Source organism: Botryllus schlosseri, chromosome 12 (genome assembly GCF_051294905.1).
Source record: "Botryllus schlosseri isolate E-star chromosome 12, Bs_hap1, whole genome shotgun sequence".
Taxonomy (NCBI): domain Eukaryota; kingdom Metazoa; phylum Chordata; class Ascidiacea; order Stolidobranchia; family Styelidae; genus Botryllus; species Botryllus schlosseri.
Genome location: NC_137247.1, coordinates 13,425,064 through 13,445,226, shown reverse-complemented (window position 1 = coordinate 13,445,226; position 20,163 = coordinate 13,425,064). Strand labels below are relative to the sequence as shown.

Here is a 20,163-nt window from a genome sequence, read left to right as displayed (position 1 = left end):
AATCTACCTTTTCTGAACTGATCTGCAATTCTGTATCATGTTTTGATTTTCGGGTTATCCCAAATTTCAACGAATGTTCACAATTAAGCAATAAGTCATTTCGATTTCAGTTTTCTTGTTTGTTGTTCACCTTTCTGTGGCATGAACAAGTGCCACCTTGCCTAATATATAATATTTTTGGCGAAATAGTTCTCTGCTCCTTCCATATTAATATCGGCCTATGATATCGGTTATCGGCCATGTGAGCGTCGAAATATCGGTATCGGTATCGGCCTGTAAAAATCAATATCGGTCGACCTCTAACTCCGACTACCTCATTCCTCGAGTGACGACAGCTTACAAGCAATCATGATGCAACGTATACTAAATGCTCAATGTGATTGATAATTACATTTCTTCTGAAACATTGTCCGCACATTTATACTATTTACATACCGAGATATCTTATTGGTCATATTACAAACGCTCTCGCATTAGGATTATAGATCAGGGAGTGGAGTAGATATAGTTTGAAATTCTCGTCACGCTAACCCCAACCACATACTGTACTAATAATCACGGAGATCGCAGCAGTATTGATCGCTTGCAGCTGGGATATTTTATGTGTTCGCCTATATTATAAATTATTGTGCGAATAGTTACTTCAAACTTGCATGTGCCTCACATCAATGTACCGGAAATGCGATGATATTCTTATGGAGCAGGGGCGGGCAACTTCTCAAGTTGGCGGGCGGGATATAGGAAAATTAGGAACTTGCCGGGCCGGATTGCTGAATGGATAAATTATTCTCCCATATATACAGGGAATAAATCGTATTTAATGAATATATTTTATCGACAGCAATTTCACTTCAAAGCCATTTCTCGCGGATAATGACAATACAATGTAGATTTGAAAACAGCATTGTCATACAGGCGCCGCAATGTCTGCTTCTCTCTGATTAATTAAGATTTCAAAGCATTTGATAAGCCCGGTACCCAAAATTTACCAAGATATCAATTCATTAGGGTTGAGTGCATCGTAAATGCCAATAATGCAAGTCTTCTCGCTTCGACGAACTTCCGCGTAAGCTCCACTCTCGCACGCTACGCAGTGCGCACACCTATATCATAACATACAGTCACTAAAATTTGACGTTTAGGCAAGTAGTGGGAAATCTCGGCAGACTGGGGCCGTGGGCCACATTATCATGTAAGACGGGAAACTGTCCGCGGGCCGGACAAAATCTTGTTGCGGGCCGCATGTTGCCACTCCCCTTTATTGACGGTCCTAAGATAACAATCAGATGACTATCTCATTTTGCTCGTGGAAGTTGTAGAGTAGACGTACACGGCACCTCACCCAGTGAACTAAACCTCACCAAAACTGAATCTGTAAAACTATTACCAGGAATTAGATTTGCATCATGGCTAGTTTAAGCAATAATGACATCCGAAATATCAATAATATAGGTGCTATAAAAGGTACTATACTTATGATATTGAAGTATTTGAAAGTATGGAATATGTATCAAGTATGGTATGGAACAATGTTGGTATGGTATGGAAAATTGCAAGTATGGTATGGAGAGAGTAAGGCAAGTATGGAGTATGGAAAATTCTCGTTCCATACCATACCATACCATGCCCTGCGTATAACTGTAGATAACTAACCTGTAGACGGATAGATGCGCATGTGCGCAACATGTGATTCACGGTCGAGTGATGCGACCGTCGGCGACAGATAGCATGAAACGGCAACATAATTCATCATCATAATCATTGGTTTATTAGCAATTTTATCAGTTCAATACACCACAAAAATGCGATACAATGAAAAGACAGGAAGATGTCGAAGCGACAAGGAGTAGTCTATGGAATCTGACACCCACCTTGGCCTAGGCGATGTAAAGAGGAGGCATACACACTGAATGAAAGTAAAGAAGATAGTATAGAAGAAGAATGCGACAAGAAATAGGGCGGCATGTCATGGGAAGCGAGATCGATAGGTCAGTCGTGGTCCGGTAATCTTGAGGATGGACTGTATTTATTTAGTAGTAATTGCTTGTATTTCGACTTGAATGTGGACATGCTCGTCGACTGTCGGATGGCCGGCGGGATACTGTTCCACACATCAGGTCCGGCATATTTGATGGAGCGATGATCTTTTCGGTCGATCATAAGATATTTGGACGACGTGGACGCGCGTGTGTTGTACTTGTGCGCTTTTGATTTAGAGGTAAAGAAGTCATTGAAATATTCGGGGCAACGACCGCAGTGAAACTGATACATAAACTTGGCGATTTCTAGTTTCCGCATATCTTCTATGTTTAGGACGCCGAATCTCTTCAGCAGCGACTTATTGGATGGGCAGCCAGGCTCCTTTGGGGCCCTAGCTATGATTCGGAGCACTTTATGCTGTAGTTTCTGCAGTGGCTTGAGTGCAGTTTTACTGGCAGCCCCCCAACAGAGGATGCCATAATGTAACTTCCCATAGATGACGTAAGCCCCAAGTAAAGAAACGATGCGATAACAATACGCATATTGGTAGCACGCGATAAAATGCATCACATTTATAATCAGGTTTTACATCTCTAGCAAAATGGCGAAACGTATGTGCTGTGCATTTGTGCAATCATTAAAGAGCCGCAATCAAAGACTGAAAGAGCCGCAGTTTGCCCACCCCTGTTATATTCAATTAAAAGATACTGGCAAGTTTTCTATGATATGACAGTTGCATTTCTAAATTTGCAATTCGCTTTGACGCCGTAGTGAGTGTTATTCGAATAGTCGACACGACGACTAATACTCGACTCGGAATCGAATCAGTCAGGCCCTCGATTTTCTATAGCCCTACTCATTACCACGCTGTAGCGGACCGCTGGTCCTTCTGGTTCAATGTCCCTAGCTAACGCCTGGTATCTGTTATGAAGGAAATATACTGTGCTCTTATTAGGATTTCACTATATCATGACAACCATTAGACCGCTACTATCTCTTCTAGATTGCGCAAGCTCCGTAGGCATTGTTACGCCAAACAGTCCTAGCTATAGTGCTGCCTTTTTCCTGTGCTAGAACTTTACGCTCTCATTGGCTAAAGCCTTACAATCACTTGCATTGTTACGAATTTTATGGGTATAAAAACCCACGTTTTCTCTCATGTCTCCCCTTGAGACTTGAGATTCATCTACGCAACGTACGCTTCTCCGAAATACATCTGTAACGAGTGCATCTGCCCGGCTAAGAATACTCACAACGACAGGATAGCAAGTCGCCATCAGCTATAGCATACGCATTGCTTCAGGCACCACGAGCCTTCTGTTACGTGGAGCCCCTGAGTTCGGTAACGAGCCTTCTGTTACAACGCCCATATACGTGAGGTTCGCATGCACATTGCACAGTCGTGCAGTTCAATGACCGTCCAACAAAAATATAGGCATCACATCGTGACCAGCATGCTGAGTCCAAGAGCTAGGAACATTCGAATCGGTTCACCGATAATATCGAGTCGATATCACGTCACTTCGAAAGAAATATAAGTATCAGCCATTTGGGTTGAAAGATATCGGTAATTTTCGTGACGTTACAACATTGTAGCAGAGAGTCGGAGAACTATGAACTGCGACTGCAAGCCTGGGAATAATGATATTTTTATACAGACAACAGGTGTCCGGATGAATCCTTTCTAGTTTTTTTCATGCACAAACATAGCAATGGCTGCAAAGCTGTTCAAACAAATGTCGTGCAGTTTTGGAAATGCACCTTATAGGCTATAGATGCCATATCTTCTGTGTTTTTTTCAGGCGAGGCGTCACAAATTTAAATTGCGACGCCACAGTGGATTCACATTGTTATATGTAGGGTTGCACTTAAAACAAAGATCAATTTAAAATAAACATGTTAAAAACATGGCCCTTGTTTAAAACATATTTTATTGTTTCTTTTGTTGTTATTTTTAGCGATGACGTCACTAAACCTCACATTGGATTGCCATTGACAATAGAAAATATAGGGTAAATATGGCTCCTTCGACGAAAAAGGCTTCCGACCACTGTCACTGAAATTATCAACCTAACTAAAGATAATGCTCCCAAGAGTACTGATGACATCGAGCTACTCGAGAATGGCAGCATCATCAAAGACCAGCTTGCAGTAGCAGAAAAGTTCAATCAGTATATTTGCAACATTGGTCCGGATTTTGCAGCTTCAATACCAAACTCCTCCGATGACTTTCTCTCGTACTTGAGTCCTGGCCCTCAGAAATCCATTTTTCTTGAGCCGACAAGTGAAGGAGAAGTTGCGATCGTATTATCTGAAATGGAAAGTAACAAAGCAGTAGGACCCGATCTCATCCCAACTCACTTTCTAAAGCTAGTCTTTAATATTATTGGTGATGTTATATGCATTTTCTTTAATGAGTCGATACGTCTAGGCATTTTCCCAGATGCACTGAAAACTGCCAGAGTAATGCCAGTGTTTAAGAAAGGCTGTAAAAAGCTAATTTCTAACTACCGACCAATATCTGTTTTGCCAAATCTTGCCACGGTTTTTGAGAAACTGATTGACTGCCGACTTAAGAACTTTTTTGAATTGAATGCAGTACTGTCTCCGACCCAGCATGGATTCAGATCCAACCACAACACCAACCATGCAATACTATCAATTGTAACGGACTATTACAAAACCATCAAGCAAAAAGAAAGTGGCTGCAGCATTTTTATCGATCTCCGCAAAGCTTTCGACACAGTTAACCACAGAATCTTAAGATACAAGCTAGAACACTATGGAATCAGGGGTATTGCAGCAACTCTACTTGAAAGCTACCTGGCAAACCGCAAACAATTTGTTAAACTTGGGACATTAAGAACGACTACCAGAGATATAACTTGTGGAGTGCCACAAGGCTCAGTCCTTGGACCGACTTTTTTCCTCATTTATATTAACGACATTGTTAATGCATCTTTATTCCGCACAACGCTAATTGCTGATGATACTCAACTCTTCATAACCTCCAACACTGTCGATGATTTGCATGCATCTGTGAATAGGGAACTCCCAAAAGTGTCGAGATGGCTGCAAGCAAACAAACTAAGTTTGAATGCAGATAAGACCGAGATGCTCGTTTTAAATAATGCCAGTCATAATTTCACTGTGAACAACTGAACATCAATCATAAACAAATCTCAATATGTGACTCAGCAAAATATCTCGGCGTCACCATTGATTCCAAATTGTCTCGGAAGCAGCATATTGAATGCACAATATCAAAACTAGCTCGGTGTGTGGGAATAATGACCCGTCTCCAATCTTTGGTTTCCAGATCAGTACTACGAACCATCTACTTCTCTCTTTTCCACTCGCATCTGCAATATGGAATCGTAGTATGGGGAAATGCATGTACAACATTTTTGTGCAGAATTCGAACCCTGCAAAACCGTGCGATACGGCTGATCTCATCTGTACCTTTACGTACCAATTTATCGCCTTACTACCGTAAGCATCGAATTTTGCGAGTTGATGAACTGTATCGCTTCGAAGTATCAAAAGTTGTTCACAAATATTTTTCCAATAGTCTCCCTCCTGTGTTTGATGACTTTTTCATACCTGCTAAACATGTCGATTCCCATTACACGAGATCTTCGTCTAAAGGAAACGTCTACTTACCCCAACCCAATAGCAACCTAACTAAGAGATCTATCGACTACTCGGGACCTATCATCTGGAATGCATTACCATCACATATCCGTGAATTGCCTTATAATAGATTCAAAAAAGCCCTACTTGATCACCTCTTGTCGTTACACTAACACTGTTGCCCTACCTCGCCCAGACATTGCTTCATTGATCATTTGCTACCATTGTTTAATTTTTTTTATATTTTCCTTTCCTAACTAAACATTTTTTCACAGCCAGACTGTTCTGAGTCAAGTGTACCTGTTTGATGCTGGTGTGATCAGACTAGATGACCTTCACGGTCTTATCGATCATTCCTATCTAATACCGAATACTGTACACGCATATTTTCTGTACCACCGTCACTGCCGTTTGTTATGTATTTTGATTCGATGAAAATAAAGACTCTCTCTCTCTCTCTCTCTCTCATAAACAGACCAAAATATCTTTAACCGGCACTACATCGTTACGCAGCATTTTACGAACGGTGGTTATCTTAATCAGAACATCCATTCCGTACCAATGATCTGTGTCTACATGCTATAACTGTTGAATCGACGACGAATTCGACGGTTCCAGCCACTCCACATCGAATACGTCGACTACATCGGGTGCAAATCGTCCGTAGGCTCATGCTACATGTTTTTTCGAAAGTATTTACACAATTATGGCATAAATATGCAAGGTTTCATAAAAAAATCAAGTGTTTTGAAACACCCCTTGTTTTAAAAGCAACCCTATACAGATAGGAGGATGTCGAAACGAGCAAGTATACGGTCCTTCAAGGGCCATTCCAAACCTAGACTTCCGATGTTGACACCACTATCTTTTCAAATCTTCTGAAATTTGGCACATGCATAGATGAGCTAATTCCAAACAGGATGAACTTTATTTTATGAAAATTGGACTTTCGGAACAAAATTTACGTCATTTTGAAAATTGATAATTTTCCGCTCATTTTGGGTATGCACGGTACTTGTATTATCAATACCTTGCGGCGTAAGGTCAAAGGTTAAATGAAGGGGAAATTGGGTAAATGGTATGCAATCAGTCAAGCGTTACATGATTTAGACTGCGGATTGCTCAAAAACATATCAAAATATTCAAACAAGTAGGGTCTCACATGAAAGCAGAGCCCAAGGAGAATTCGTTCGAAGCTGTTTCATTTTGGCTTTATGACTTTAAAGAGATTAGATTGCAGTCACAGGAGCGCACTGTATTTGTACACGGAAATGCGTAAGTGTGTCATATACTAAACCTGTGGTTCCCAAACGTTTTTCTCTCATCGCTCCCTTATCAAGCTCAACTATAGGTCCGGGTTCACCAACAATTTTGTAAAGCAAGAGCTACTTTTTAGGAAATGATTAATGAGAAGAGGTTGAAAAATCGGAAGTCTACGTTTGGAATGGCCCTCAATCAAATATCAACCCCGACCTAATGTCCGATGTAGCAGTGTTCGTCGTTCGTCTTTCCAGACTGACTAGCCTTTTTTTCCATTTGTACATTTTCAATATGCATGTACTCCGGCACTTGACCTCCTTTACTTATGAGCATATCCGTTGATATAGTCACGTTGTATACTTATTCGACTTACTGGCTTCTTTTCGTTTTATTGCCATATGTACGTATTTACAACAAAAAATGACCATATAAGACACACAAATGGCAAAAGAGAAGAATCCGATATAAACAATGTATGATCAATGATTGTGGTTTTGAAAGCACAGCACCGATTTAACTATACCGACTGAGAAATCAAAGACATATAGCTAAAATATTTTCCGAACTGTGGCTCATACGTCACAACGACTCCATCCCGATACTACATCAATATCAATGTTATTTCCCACCTATACTAGTGGGGCCTACATCCGGTCACATGTCGATAGTGATAGTGTACTAAGGGGTCTCAAGTTTTGATACCTCCACCGGGAACCATACACTTGAGACCCATCTCTCTAATCATTATAGTAACAGAAGTCATTTACATTGTATCAATTTTATATGGGGATCACATAACATTTCTTAGATGTCGCTATCTGCAAAAGAAATTTTTAATGGTAACAACTCTGACATACCAGTTGTCGGGCAGCAATTCACATCAGTCCTAAAGTTTTGCTACGGAACGAAACTTATTTCGACAATGCAGGGGTAATCGGGTGGTATATTTCTATTGACAACTGCTGCTTAAGCTTCGTGCACTATACACGAATAAATGATTCCGTAAACCTCTACAATACCCTCAATGACTGACTACAGGTTCCCCATCCGGGAAGTGGTGCAAGATAATAATAATTAATACGGGCTCCCTCAAAACGCTAAGCAGCATTGTTTGAGGTTCCGCGCAAACTCTAAAACACGCAATGACGCGTCCCGTCGCATTGACAAGTGCCACTTACGCGTTTAGAATATCATTCGAGGGATAGTGACGACAGAATGAGATGATGCATGATACACTTGATCTAAGGTATCTAATTTCAGGAAAAAAATGTCGGGAATTCCTGACGTATGTATAAAAGTAAATTTCATCGCCGATGTATACAAATCTATCGAAAATGGGGTTCGCTATTATTCTATATTTTCTGTTAAATTTGCAAGCGGGCGTGCTGTGCGCACAACGACTCAAATGTCTGCAGTGCCACAGAGCCACCACAGCAGAAGAGTGCAATGACATAGGAATAATGGATACATGTAACGTCGGTGATGTAAGTGCGGAGAGGCTAATAACACGAAGCTAAGAGTTAGCAATGCTACAGATTATAAGCGATATGCTTTCCAGTGTAATTTGCACAATTATAAAACTATTTATATCTGTTATTTATTACAAGGTATGCTTCACAGAGTGGAGAAATGCAAACGGCATTCAAGTCGTCAAGAAAGGTTGCAAGCAACGGCATGCTTGTTTTGTATTGCAGCAACATAATCCTGTGCAGTGCCATCCAAATTCGAGGTACAGGCTACAAAATTCAGCATGAACGTTATCAATAACATTTTATTTTGATAGTTGGTAATGGGGTGACAAGATGTATATCTCCATGACAGTATGTACAGTACACTAGTGCGCATTAGAGCAATAACGTGGTGATCAATAGGATTAGCTCTGCGTGACGCGGTTGGGTATTCGCGGTCTGCTTATTGACAGTGATATGCCAAACATATATCGTGATATTTTATATGTTACAGTTCTACATTTTGCGAATCGATATTGACATATCTATGAATTACTAAACTCGTACCCACAATTTCAAAATTTCGAAATGAGTCAGATTCATAGCTGGAGATTACTCTTTGTCTGAGATTGCTGCGATGTTGGTAAAAATACTAATATAAACAGCAGGATAAAAAAGAAAATTGTCAGTATGATAAGGAACTTCTATTTATTTCCGATAACCCACGTTTGGAACTATACGATGTTTTCGAATGAAAAAGAACAACAGATATACGAGTTCAAAAAGAACGAAGTACCATTTCATTGATAGCTTTCGAATTTGTCTTCAATAATATTTGTTAAATATATTATGCATATATATTTGAATGACAATCCAGGAAAATTCCTTTTCAGTCCATCGGTGTGTCGATATTGCTGCGATTCCGAAGAATGCAATGTGCGAATGAACGAAACCAGTACAGCAACTGTCACGACTACTGCAACAACTGCATCGTTCACTACAACGAAAACAGAAACATTTCGGCAACGTATTGAGACGAATAGCAGATGTGGTAATGCTATTTATTGAAGATAATAACACAGTATCATTCCATACGCGCAATCGCACATCATCAAGTATTCATAAAGTCGCCAGCAAATAGTATACTGGACTCTGCTGGTACTAACCCCACTCCCCGCGCCGGATGTATATCCATCCAATCTCATTGTATTTGACACAAGAGTGAAACAAACATTCAGACGAAATGTCAGTCATCTTCATTAGCCAATCATACTCAATTCACAGAAATAATATTTTTGTGGGCGTTTCTTGTGACACACAAGTGTTGATAATAACAAGACGTAATCTATGATGTTTTCATCCATATAACACTATAAGCTATACATTTACCCCGAAAGGTACCAAGTTATTCCAAGTAAATTCTTTTCAATATGTTTGGTAATATAGGGATTTGGAAATCTTTGGTACAAGCTTTGTTCCATAACATGCAGTAACGATGTCCAACGAGCGATATGACGACCCGAGTCAATTTTACTAACTGTCAAAAAGGCAGTCCTGACTTTATGAATCAAAGCTGCGGACTTTTCGATCAATTTTGACTAGATGGTGTTTACGTTCTATGTATTACATATGGAACATTAGAATTCAACGGTTCCATACCAATACCGAGAAAACCATTACCGAGAATGGGCATTACCGAGAATACCATTACCGAGAATGGATATTACCGAGAATGACCAATGCCAAGAATATAACTTACTGGGACGGACGTTGTCGAGATCTATACCTGGGAATCGACACCGAATGCGGCAACACCGTGATGCACATGCGCAGTTGCACACAACCTCTACATATGCATAACATGCTTGCATTGCATATATTGCATTCTCGGTAATGTCCATTCTCTGTGGTGTCCACATTAGGTAATGTCCATTCGCGGTTGTGTCCATTCTCGGTAATGTCCATACTCTGTGGTGTCCAGCCTCGGTGCTGCCCATTCGCGGTGGTGTCCACTCTCGGTAATGTCCTTACTCTGTGGTGCCCATTCTAGGTAATGGCATTCTCGGTAATGGTTTTCTTGGTATTTACCGACACCGAATTCAACCACTTACAACATAACACATATGACGTCATTCAATTATGGAGTGAACCAAGACAGCGTCACCTTACTGTAAAATGCTTCAGTCCCTCCAGAATGTTATGGTCATGATAGCCACTTTGGTGCTGCTCGCAATGAAAAATCAGCGAAAAAAAAACTAATTTCAATTTCCAATCGCCACAAACCCACCGAACTTTCGGTACGATTAAATCCCGGCATCAAAATATTTCTCCCCGATACCGTAGGACTGCGTCTCCGCATTCGGAGTATATAACGGCCACGTGATCTAGGACTTTTCACTCCTGTTTACAGAAACGTACACACCCGACGATATACCGTCCGATCTTCATCCAAAGACGACTTGTGAGATCAAAATACCGATCGAATGCGTCAACCAAGGCGCCGTAGTATTTCGGATGGACAAACTGTCGAACTTGACGGAGCGCGAGCAAGGCCTGCGTTACAGGTGATGACATTCAATAAGACATGCTTGCCTTTGCCTGCATGATAACATTGCTTAATCGATATGCGGTCGACCTTCGATACTTATGTTTTCGAGGTTCTAGTGATCAATACGAGAAAACTCTCTAAAATGCATTATTATCATTTTCACTATAGGCATATATATATGCGAGTCGGATGTGTAAAAGCAAGTTATAGCGTGATGAATTCGCGCCTCGATACGAACGGATCCTTGTTTCTTATTCCTATTATAGGGCAATTGTCCCGTTTTAAGAAATGTCGGGAGAAGCGTCAGTAGATCATGAATCGGACGGACCTTGTATAGAAAAACCCGGCCCTAGTGGCTTACATTATCTCTCAGTAGATATCGTTTTGATCTCAGGGATTTCGTGATCGGCATTTCCGGTTCCGCATTTTTGTCTTTTTAAAGTTGAACCAAAACGTATTTTTACTCCTAACTTTATTATATCTGACCTATGAAACGAATATGTCAAATCATTATGTTGGCATGACCAAGACCTTAAAAGATCTATGTTGCATTCAACGCTCCGAAATTGGTGATGATTACTTGGCTCAATCGTGTCTTGAAACAGAGGCCAGGCAGAAATGACGCTTCACTCACACCATTTGAAAGGTTTATCGGCTACGGTTAGTAAGTAACTCCAGCTGAGTTTAGGAGTCGAGTTCGTTTAAATGATAGATCAGCAAGATCCAGAGTCGGAGTTCACTGATCGGTCTCATGAGAGTATTCAAACCTGAGATTCGCCATCTCATGAAAATGTTTGTTGCAATTTTCTCGTGAAATCTTCGTTTAAACTAATTGTGGAATCGAAAGCACGAGGACGCACTTCGTATCTCTGCAAGAAGAGATATTCCCCTGCCGATTCAGTCGCAAAGTACTGTCAGTGAGTAACAAGGTACTTCCGTCTTTTCGGAGTACACAAGTAGGTTTACTTTACTTGCACTATTCACTCAAGTGGATATGTTTTATACTAGTATTACTTATGCCTATATATTTCTGTCACCAAACTATAACTTCATTTTTACACTTTGAATTTTGAAATGTAGAAAGTCGTTTTTTCAAATGTTTGCATAGCATTTATAAGTGAAATTGTCATAACAGCCGGTTGAAATAGCCCCAAAAGCACAGTGTTTGTATATATTTTCGAAAATGGTTAGTATTTGCAGTGTCATTATAGTCAATTTGCATTAGACACCAATATGCACTTTTCCATTTCGCAAGTAATCACACACGGCTAACTACGACAAGTACGCGTCGCCTCGACCACTTCTGCTGATCTGATCCAGTACTTTCAGACCTATTATTTTATCGTTCTAATTGAAATTGTTTTGACATGTCTTGGAAATCGCAGCTTCTACTTGTAATTGAGTAGGAATTTATCACTTCTACTGTTGCTTGAGTAGCGATGTTGACTGCTTTGACCCTCTCTGTATTTCGCAATTGTTCCAACGCAGGCGCGGTAAGAAAGAGGATGGCATATGCACCCGCCCGCCGAAGATAGTCACCACCGTGATCTACGAAGACGACGACAGCTACGTCATGATCTCAAAGATTATTGAGCGATTCGCTAACGGACTGGCAACCGAACAATACATCGAACATGTCGTGAACGAAGTTCCGCTCCGGACATTTTTGCGAAGAGAACGGGCACGGCAGAAATTGTTAAAGGAAGCGATTCCGTAGATTCTTTACGAGACTACTAGAATTTGTTCACTAGAGTAGAATGCATCGCGTACAGCATGGAGTTGTTGATTCGCACTTCTTTTATAATTAAAATTTCTTGTTTTATACTATCTGTAAACGCTTAAATTATTTTCACATTAACGTCGCTCCGCACGGTGCTGACAAACAGTATGCGTCGGTACATTTCTTGTTGTTTTTCTCTTTATAGGAAAATACACGCTCCACAATGGGCTGATACATGAGTATTAGTTGGCTGCAGAAGAGTTTAGCGCTGTTAAGGCAGTCCATCGCAACAAAAATTATAGTTCTAGCATCTCAGTGCCCAGCCAACGTGCACAACCGCCGGCGGATGGCTGTTTCAAATTTATGCCAATCGCAAGGTTATACGTAAAATTATATTGGTGGCGCTTTATGAAGTATGATAGCAGATTATTTATCCCCTGTTAATATTGTGTAATTGCACCATTATTGCCTTCCGCTCACGAACCAACTTCGCGAAAATTTTGAGCGTGCGACAGGGCCAAGGATATAGGCCAAAGATATAGGTTTTATATAGAATTGTGAGACACACATTGTTGATCATGATCATGCTAGTTATATATATTATATAAGAAAGATGCATCAGCAATCCAACTGAAGGCGTTTATCGCAGTACCCCGACGCTGTTGCTACGCCAAGCATCATTCTCTTATCATTACGATTAGGGCTTGGCAAAATCGAGTATCTGAGTGATTCGATTCTGAATCACGTAATATGCGTCGAGTCGAGTAATCGAGTATCACTCATTACGATGTCATAACATAATGTAATATGTCCAAGTTCAGATATGTACCTTTTATGCGACCACAGAGAATATAGTGCCTGTTATCCATGACATTAAACATACTTTGGTATTTTTTTCGACCATACCGATTTTATTGCACTTTGTGACAATGTTTTTGGATGATCATGATTTTGGAAATGTGGTATTTCCAGTAACGTTCGTAGCTTTGTACTTTACGTTTCGTAAGTTACGATACGGCCAATCAAGGTTTCAAGGCTTCAACAGTGAAAATTAGTATCGGGACTGTAATTCTCGTTGACAAATTAACTTTCAGTAGCGAGGAGCGTATAATCTCAGTACTCGAAAGAATCGTATTTTACTACTCGACTCGAATAATTAAAATTAATACTCGATTCAGATTCGAGTACTCGAATCATTGTACCTAGCCCTAATTACGATAAGGTCAAGAAATATGCGAAGAGAATGAACCTGCATGACATCCGAGTTCCGTAATAACTTCGTACACAAAACATGTGGCGCCAATGATGCAACAATACGCCATACGTCACCAAGACTATACACACGATATGTTGAGCTCAACAAATCTGCACTGAATCACTGCATAGATATTTTCGATTTACTTTTTAGAAGGAGAGAAGACATTCTGATTACCTGTAATCAGTGTATGATGACTAATGATGGTCAGTTAATGATGCGTTAGTTTATCCCGCATGGATATATCAAAGAGTGGCAGGAGCGCGGTAATTTCATTTCAAAGATAAACAATCCCAGCTTCAACGAAATGCTGGCATGCTACAGCTGCGTGAACGCATCATATAAACACTGTCTCGCACCTATGTGATCTTGACGTTATATTTTCAATCTGAAGATACACAGACTACTCAGGATTACCCAGGGTTGTAATGACTCGAGTCACGATTTTTTGATGACTCGACTTGACTCGAGTCATTTTCTCAAAATACGGAAATGACTCGACTCGACTCGAGTCAATCTGTGTATTGACTCGACTTGGACTCGAGTCATTGCGCCTGACTCGAACCAAGTCATATGACTCGAGACTCAGACGGCCAAGACCGACATTTCATTGTAATTTCGAAGAAGAGTGAAGTAACCACCCTATTGGGATAACCTCTATTGGTACTGGTACTTAAAATGCGACCAGAAACTGTTAAAAGTTAGGAAAATTAGATAATCATAAATGATATATCATAATCATATATCATCATAGTAGCCTGTATCATATCATAACCATTCGATATCACCAAACAAAGTTGTAAAAAGTGAGTTTAACAAGACTTTAACTGGAAACTGAGCAGTCAACACAATGACTTGGACTCGGACTCGAGTCATAATACCATGACTCGGACTCGCACCTCTGCTCGATGACTTGGACTCGGACTTGACTCGGTGGTGAATTGAAAATGACTCGACTTGACTCGAGTCAAAACCTTAAAAGTGAGAATGGCTTGTGACTCGGAGCTTTGTGACTTGGTTACAACCCTGGGATTACCTGTTTAACGTATTAATTGTGGTGCTGTGGTTCGATCATTGATTTGCCCTATTTTGAAGACACAACGTCGAGACGAATCAGGAGTGTTCGATAAACCGACCGCAAAAATTCGCCGAATCTCAAAATAACATGCCATTGTATACAATCGACACTTTATTTCTCAAAATCATCTTAAAACAGTAAATATTATCTGCGAAATCGCGAGGTCGAAAAGCCGTTAGACTGCAGAAAACGTACCTAGATTTTGACCAAAGTGCATACAATACAATTCTAAGAAAGATTTAAAAATAAAAGAGGATTATATACATTGGAATTGATAAGTAATTGATCTACAATTGGAAATTTAGTTGAGATTCAATCCACCAATGGGCTTGTTTAGATGATGTACGCAGTTTTATATAGCCTTAGCCTGTTTTGTCTTATGATACAATCCCAATTCTATACGATTGCATCATTACACGACATTACGCCTTATTTGTTAAATGACTTTGCTTACCAATTGTGCGCCGGACATATAAAGAAATGTGGGAGTCTCGATACTCTCCGAATATAATGAAGTCACGACCACTGTAAGACCGGTGTCAAAGCAAAATAGCTGATGTATCTAAATGTATTGTCGAGAATTTCACCTATATGTGTAGCGTCATTAGTCATTCTACGGTTATCGCCAATTAAATAGTATATTCATATTGAAATGAACCCGAATATTTTCGGCTGACACTCGTCAGGGGTAATCGTCAGCAACTAGTAGATAATTGGAAAGAACATTGTATATCAACAATCGTATCACAAAATATGACGTCACCAGCATGAAATTTCGAATGAGAGAGCGTTCAATGTACTATTTTTAGGTGGTACACGAACTCCTTTTGTTGACAGAGTTTTGGTTGGTGTATTTTGATAAAAGTTGATTCCAAGACACACAAATGGAATTGTGAACGGCCTCGTCCTACGATTCGAAATCGGTCGTCTCGATAATTATTCGCACAAATCGGATTATCCAACAGATGTTTGCCGATGGCAGAATTAATGGCCTTTGATCGATCAGCATCAATCTTAAGTGGATGAGTTAAGGGTGAGCTTTTCACATCGCGTGACGCACGTGTTCTGATAAATCTGGGGACATGTTGGTTTATGCGGTCCTGCAGACGTCTTGACGTTCTTCCCACGTAGCCACAACCACAGTGGCACCTATATTCGTACACTACATTACTTTGTTGGAGTGCAGGAAGCACGTCTTTGCGTGTTGAAGGGAGCAGTTGTGTTGTCGTAAAAATCACATTGGTTTTGACCGTGTCGTAACATTTACCGACAGCAGAAATCAATTGTTTTTCAAAGCGGGTGGAAATGGGGCCAATCGCCAAGATGCGCCCTGCGATATCAAAAGTAGCCGCCACATTCGATTAACTCAAAAGTATGCCCCTCGACCAAATCTACTTTTGTAAACTGCTTATTTGAGTACATTTCAAGTCTCCATTTTCTAATTCCACTTGAAGTAAATTTGTCATGTCTTGGAGAGCGCTACTCCTACTTTTAAGAATGTAGAAATTTACGGCGCTACTGCTAATTCTATTTGAGTACCAACGTTTACTACTTGGAGCATCTCTGAATAGAATTAATATACATTAAATTTGACCGGATGAAAAGATTTTTTAAGAGAAGAAATACGGTTTTTGTGTGTGTTGTTATTCTGATGATGGGGAGTTCTTTACGAATGTAGGCAGACCAGCGCCTACCGAAAATACAGGTTACAGTTCGATGCCTTCAGTGTCTTACGTATCATGGATAATTACAAGTTATCGCTTAACAAAACGTAGCAAAACTCCTGATAATTAATTTTCCCATCTCCACTAGCGTCGGCATCTTTAATAAGCTCATCGATTTCCTCTTGATTTAATACTTCCCCGAGCGTCGTCAAATAATGGCGGAGATCCGAAGCGCTGATGATACCGTCGAGGTCTTTGTCCAAAACTCTAAAGAGGCGTCCAAGGCATCCGTTATGCGTTATATTGTAAGACGGAGCAATAACTTACATTCATACGATGGCGTACGTAAATTAGCAAACAGGTAGGCTTTGAGAGAGCGGGCCTGAATCTCTTTAAGGGAGTGATGCCACAGTAACAGTGATATCAATATATCGCCCGCGAATATAAGCACAATGAATAAATGGCCATAAATTCTCCGAATGTTGATCTCAGATCTAACCCAAACAACATATTATTCAGATTTCGACAATCGATCTTGCACATCGCGGACACACGTGCTTGAATTGCTGAGTATAAAGTACATAAATATTGATTTACCTGAAAGCGGCGGCTATTTCATCATCCATGTCAAACTTGGACTTCATAATCTTCGCATAATGATCGAGCAGTGGCTGATATCCAACCTCGCCAGAGTCTTTGGAATCCAGCTCCTGCAAAAATTCGTAATGTTACCTGACTAACGACTGTAAGTCGAGTATCTATCTACTAATGAGTATGGCTGGGCGTAACAGTCGAGTATTGATCAGGGTCGAGTAGCTATAACAAGAGTAGCCTATATATGTTTTTGTGAATATCGAAATGGCGCGTGTGAAGAACTACCATGCAGTCAGGAATTGCCGTGTAAAGACTTTCTTCCCGTAATTTGATACCTCGATTGGCTTTATCACAACCAGGTATCAGATAATCGCATTTCGTAATCGTAATCGATTACGACGGTTAGCATTTCCATGCAATCGTAATCGACTATACTGTAATATTTTGCTATAATCGTAAATGCGCGTTTCATAAATAATCATAATAATCGATTACATTGATCGCCCTCTGTCTGACGACAGTGACCAGTGACCAAATCATCGAAAATATACAGTATCAGGGGACGCATGTTCATAGAAACGATTTTTTATGTAGCGACTATGTCAAGAATTGCTGGGTAATAACGGAAGTATATTTGGAGAGACTCTTATGTAGGGTTACCATACGTCCTCTTTTTAAGAGGATTTGTCCTCTTTTTCGACTTTTTTGAAAGTGTCCTCGGAGGACGCCCTTTTGTCCTCTTTTTTGAGATTTTGTCCTCTTTTTTGAAAATTTAGGTCATATTTAGAGCGAAAAGATGACCTTTTTTTTGTCAACCGATCACAAAGTTCACCGAATTTTGAGAATTCTTCTCCGGTTTTGCAAGTCTCAAATTTCTGAAAGAGTGTCCTCTTTCTAGATTTCCAAAATATGCTAAGCCTACTCTTATGCCGCCGTTCAAGTCTACGATAGGTTGCGTAAGAGACTCTTGAAGGTACAAAAATTCATTATACAATTGAATCATATATTCATATTGAAATGAACCCGAACAATTTCGACTGATACGCGCCAGCAAGAATTCAAAAGAACTTTTTCTATCAACAGTTGTATGACCGAATATGACTTCCTCAGAAGAATGCGAATAATAATCGAGGGTAACAGATGACTTAATCTCAGAGCAGTATTTTTAATCCATTATTTCTACTTTCACATGTTTCGACAGCACTCCGCCGATTAGAATGCGTATCTGCATCAATTTCAGGAGGACTGCGTCACAATTGTTATCGGCCCGCCATACTATAGTTATGTTTTGTAAATGTGAAGCGTCCAAATACCGTCAGCAGTTCTAAACCACATGGGGATGATTGAGGTTAGGGCTATGCATGAAATGGATTCAATTTGATCCCACCTTTTGATACTCTTTTACTTCAGCCTCTGTAGGAGCTTGACCGGCTGCTCTGAGAACACTCCCAATATTCTCAGTTGCAACGTGTTGGCTTCCTTCCGCATCAAATTTAGCGAAAGCCTCTCTGAAAGCAACAGTTTGCTCGTCGGTGAGTTCTTCAGCAGCCATGTCACCCCGTTCGTTTCGTAAGTATGTCAGCGATATGCGGTACCTAGCCAGCCTTTTATTGCGAGACAGGCATTTGTCCAACTAGTATCGTATTACTATTGACTTCGGAGACGATAAAACCTATTGTCGGCGGGAAGGCTAGCTTCTGACGATGCTGACATATAATCTGTCGTATCGAGATAATAATAGGGATGGTGCGAACCCCTAAAAGGTTCAGGTTCGTGTGAACGCGAACCTTTTTGAAAGGTTCTGTGTGAACACGAACGTGAACCTTATGACGTCACGTTACGTCATATTGCCAATTCCAACCCTATATTTCAGGCCACATAGTCACAATGCTTAATTAAATACTTGCTGTCGTTTTAAACGTCCCCAAATGTATTAACTGGAGGAATTAAATGCTATAATGAAATCAATATCTTCCATCGCTTTGCCAGCAATTTCGACGAGGACTTACAAGAACACATAAGCTTACGCCTTAACGGTTTAGGCCAGACCGGACAATGTATTCGGCGTCTGACTATTGCAACATTGGTATTGAGCAGAATGAAAAACCGTTTTCTGTACATGCTACCGATATTAGCCAACACCCCAATCGCACGGATTTGTTTTTTATAATAAAATAAACATATCAAATCAAGATGGATCCCGTATGCAGGCAATATTTTTTTACATTACACAACGATATTATATTAATTTCACTCATTGTTTGAATAAGCATCATTCGCTGACTCTCCAAATGTATAGAGTGTTTCGTTCTTGATGTTGTGTTATTGCGGGTCAAGCTCACAGCAGAGAGTCACTAAATATCCACAAACGGGAAGCGGAATATTTCGAGCGAACTTTTGTAATCAAGCAAGTAAACTATTTGGGATTGGTAAGGTGCATGCTCGTTTAGTGTTGATCTTTTTATGCTGCCAGCGCCATGCATAGAGTGGTCCTAATTTGAAATGCAAAGAATTTCAACCAAAGATGTTATATTCGACATGAAAAATTGTAATATATGAAAAAGGTTCACAGTGCAGAACCTACCAAGGTTCGTTTGTGAACGTGAACCTCTAAATTTCCGAGGTTCACACACAGAACTCGAACGTGAACCTCACGTTCACACCATCCCTAGATAATAACTCTAGGGTAGAGAACTGTGTCGCTCACATGTCATCATTGAAATGACCGTACGCAATTGGCATTTGTACATAGCAGAGAGTACAGTAAAATTTGAACATGTACATGGTACGTTGTACATCGCTTAGAGTTGAGGTAATAAATCACGCGCAAATTAATTTTTTACGAGCCCGACAACAAAGATTCTATAATTTAGTGCTATATTTATCTGCTGAAGAGGTAAAACAACAGATTCCTTAACCTGCTGATCAATAGTATGAAATATATCCTGTAGGGCTGAACATCAGACGGTAGTTGGCGCTGTTG

General features: G+C 40.2%; 2 protein-coding genes and 1 long non-coding RNA gene across 3 annotated transcripts; 1 reads left to right on the top strand and 2 right to left on the bottom strand.

Annotated features, from left to right (window-relative positions):
* Positions 1 to 4,126: 4,126 nt before the first annotated feature.
* On the bottom strand, positions 4,127 to 7,147 carry LOC145452400 (uncharacterized). Its single transcript, XR_013919341.1, has 2 exons — positions 5,276 to 7,147; positions 4,127 to 5,097 (listed from the first exon to the last, which is right to left on the bottom strand). It is a non-coding gene; the product is annotated as an uncharacterized LOC145452400 (long non-coding RNA).
* A 919-nt stretch (positions 7,148 to 8,066) lies between these two features.
* On the top strand, positions 8,067 to 12,828 carry LOC145451649 (uncharacterized). Its single transcript, XM_080329860.1, has 5 exons — positions 8,067 to 8,357; positions 8,481 to 8,602; positions 9,215 to 9,372; positions 10,732 to 10,885; positions 12,358 to 12,828. Exons 1-5 carry the CDS (start codon positions 8,187 to 8,189, stop codon positions 12,584 to 12,586), a joined length of 834 nt encoding a protein of 277 aa, XP_080185986.1. The 5' UTR covers positions 8,067 to 8,186; the 3' UTR covers positions 12,587 to 12,828.
* A 2,187-nt stretch (positions 12,829 to 15,015) lies between these two features.
* LOC145451688 (uncharacterized) lies at positions 15,016 to 18,852 on the bottom strand. Its single transcript, XM_080329900.1, has 3 exons — positions 18,568 to 18,852; positions 17,184 to 17,296; positions 15,016 to 16,853 (listed from the first exon to the last, which is right to left on the bottom strand). The coding sequence occupies exons 1-3, from the start codon at positions 18,730 to 18,732 to the stop codon at positions 16,670 to 16,672; spliced, it is 462 nt and encodes a 153-aa protein (XP_080186026.1). The 5' UTR covers positions 18,733 to 18,852; the 3' UTR covers positions 15,016 to 16,669.
* Positions 18,853 to 20,163: the final 1,311 nt, after the last annotated feature.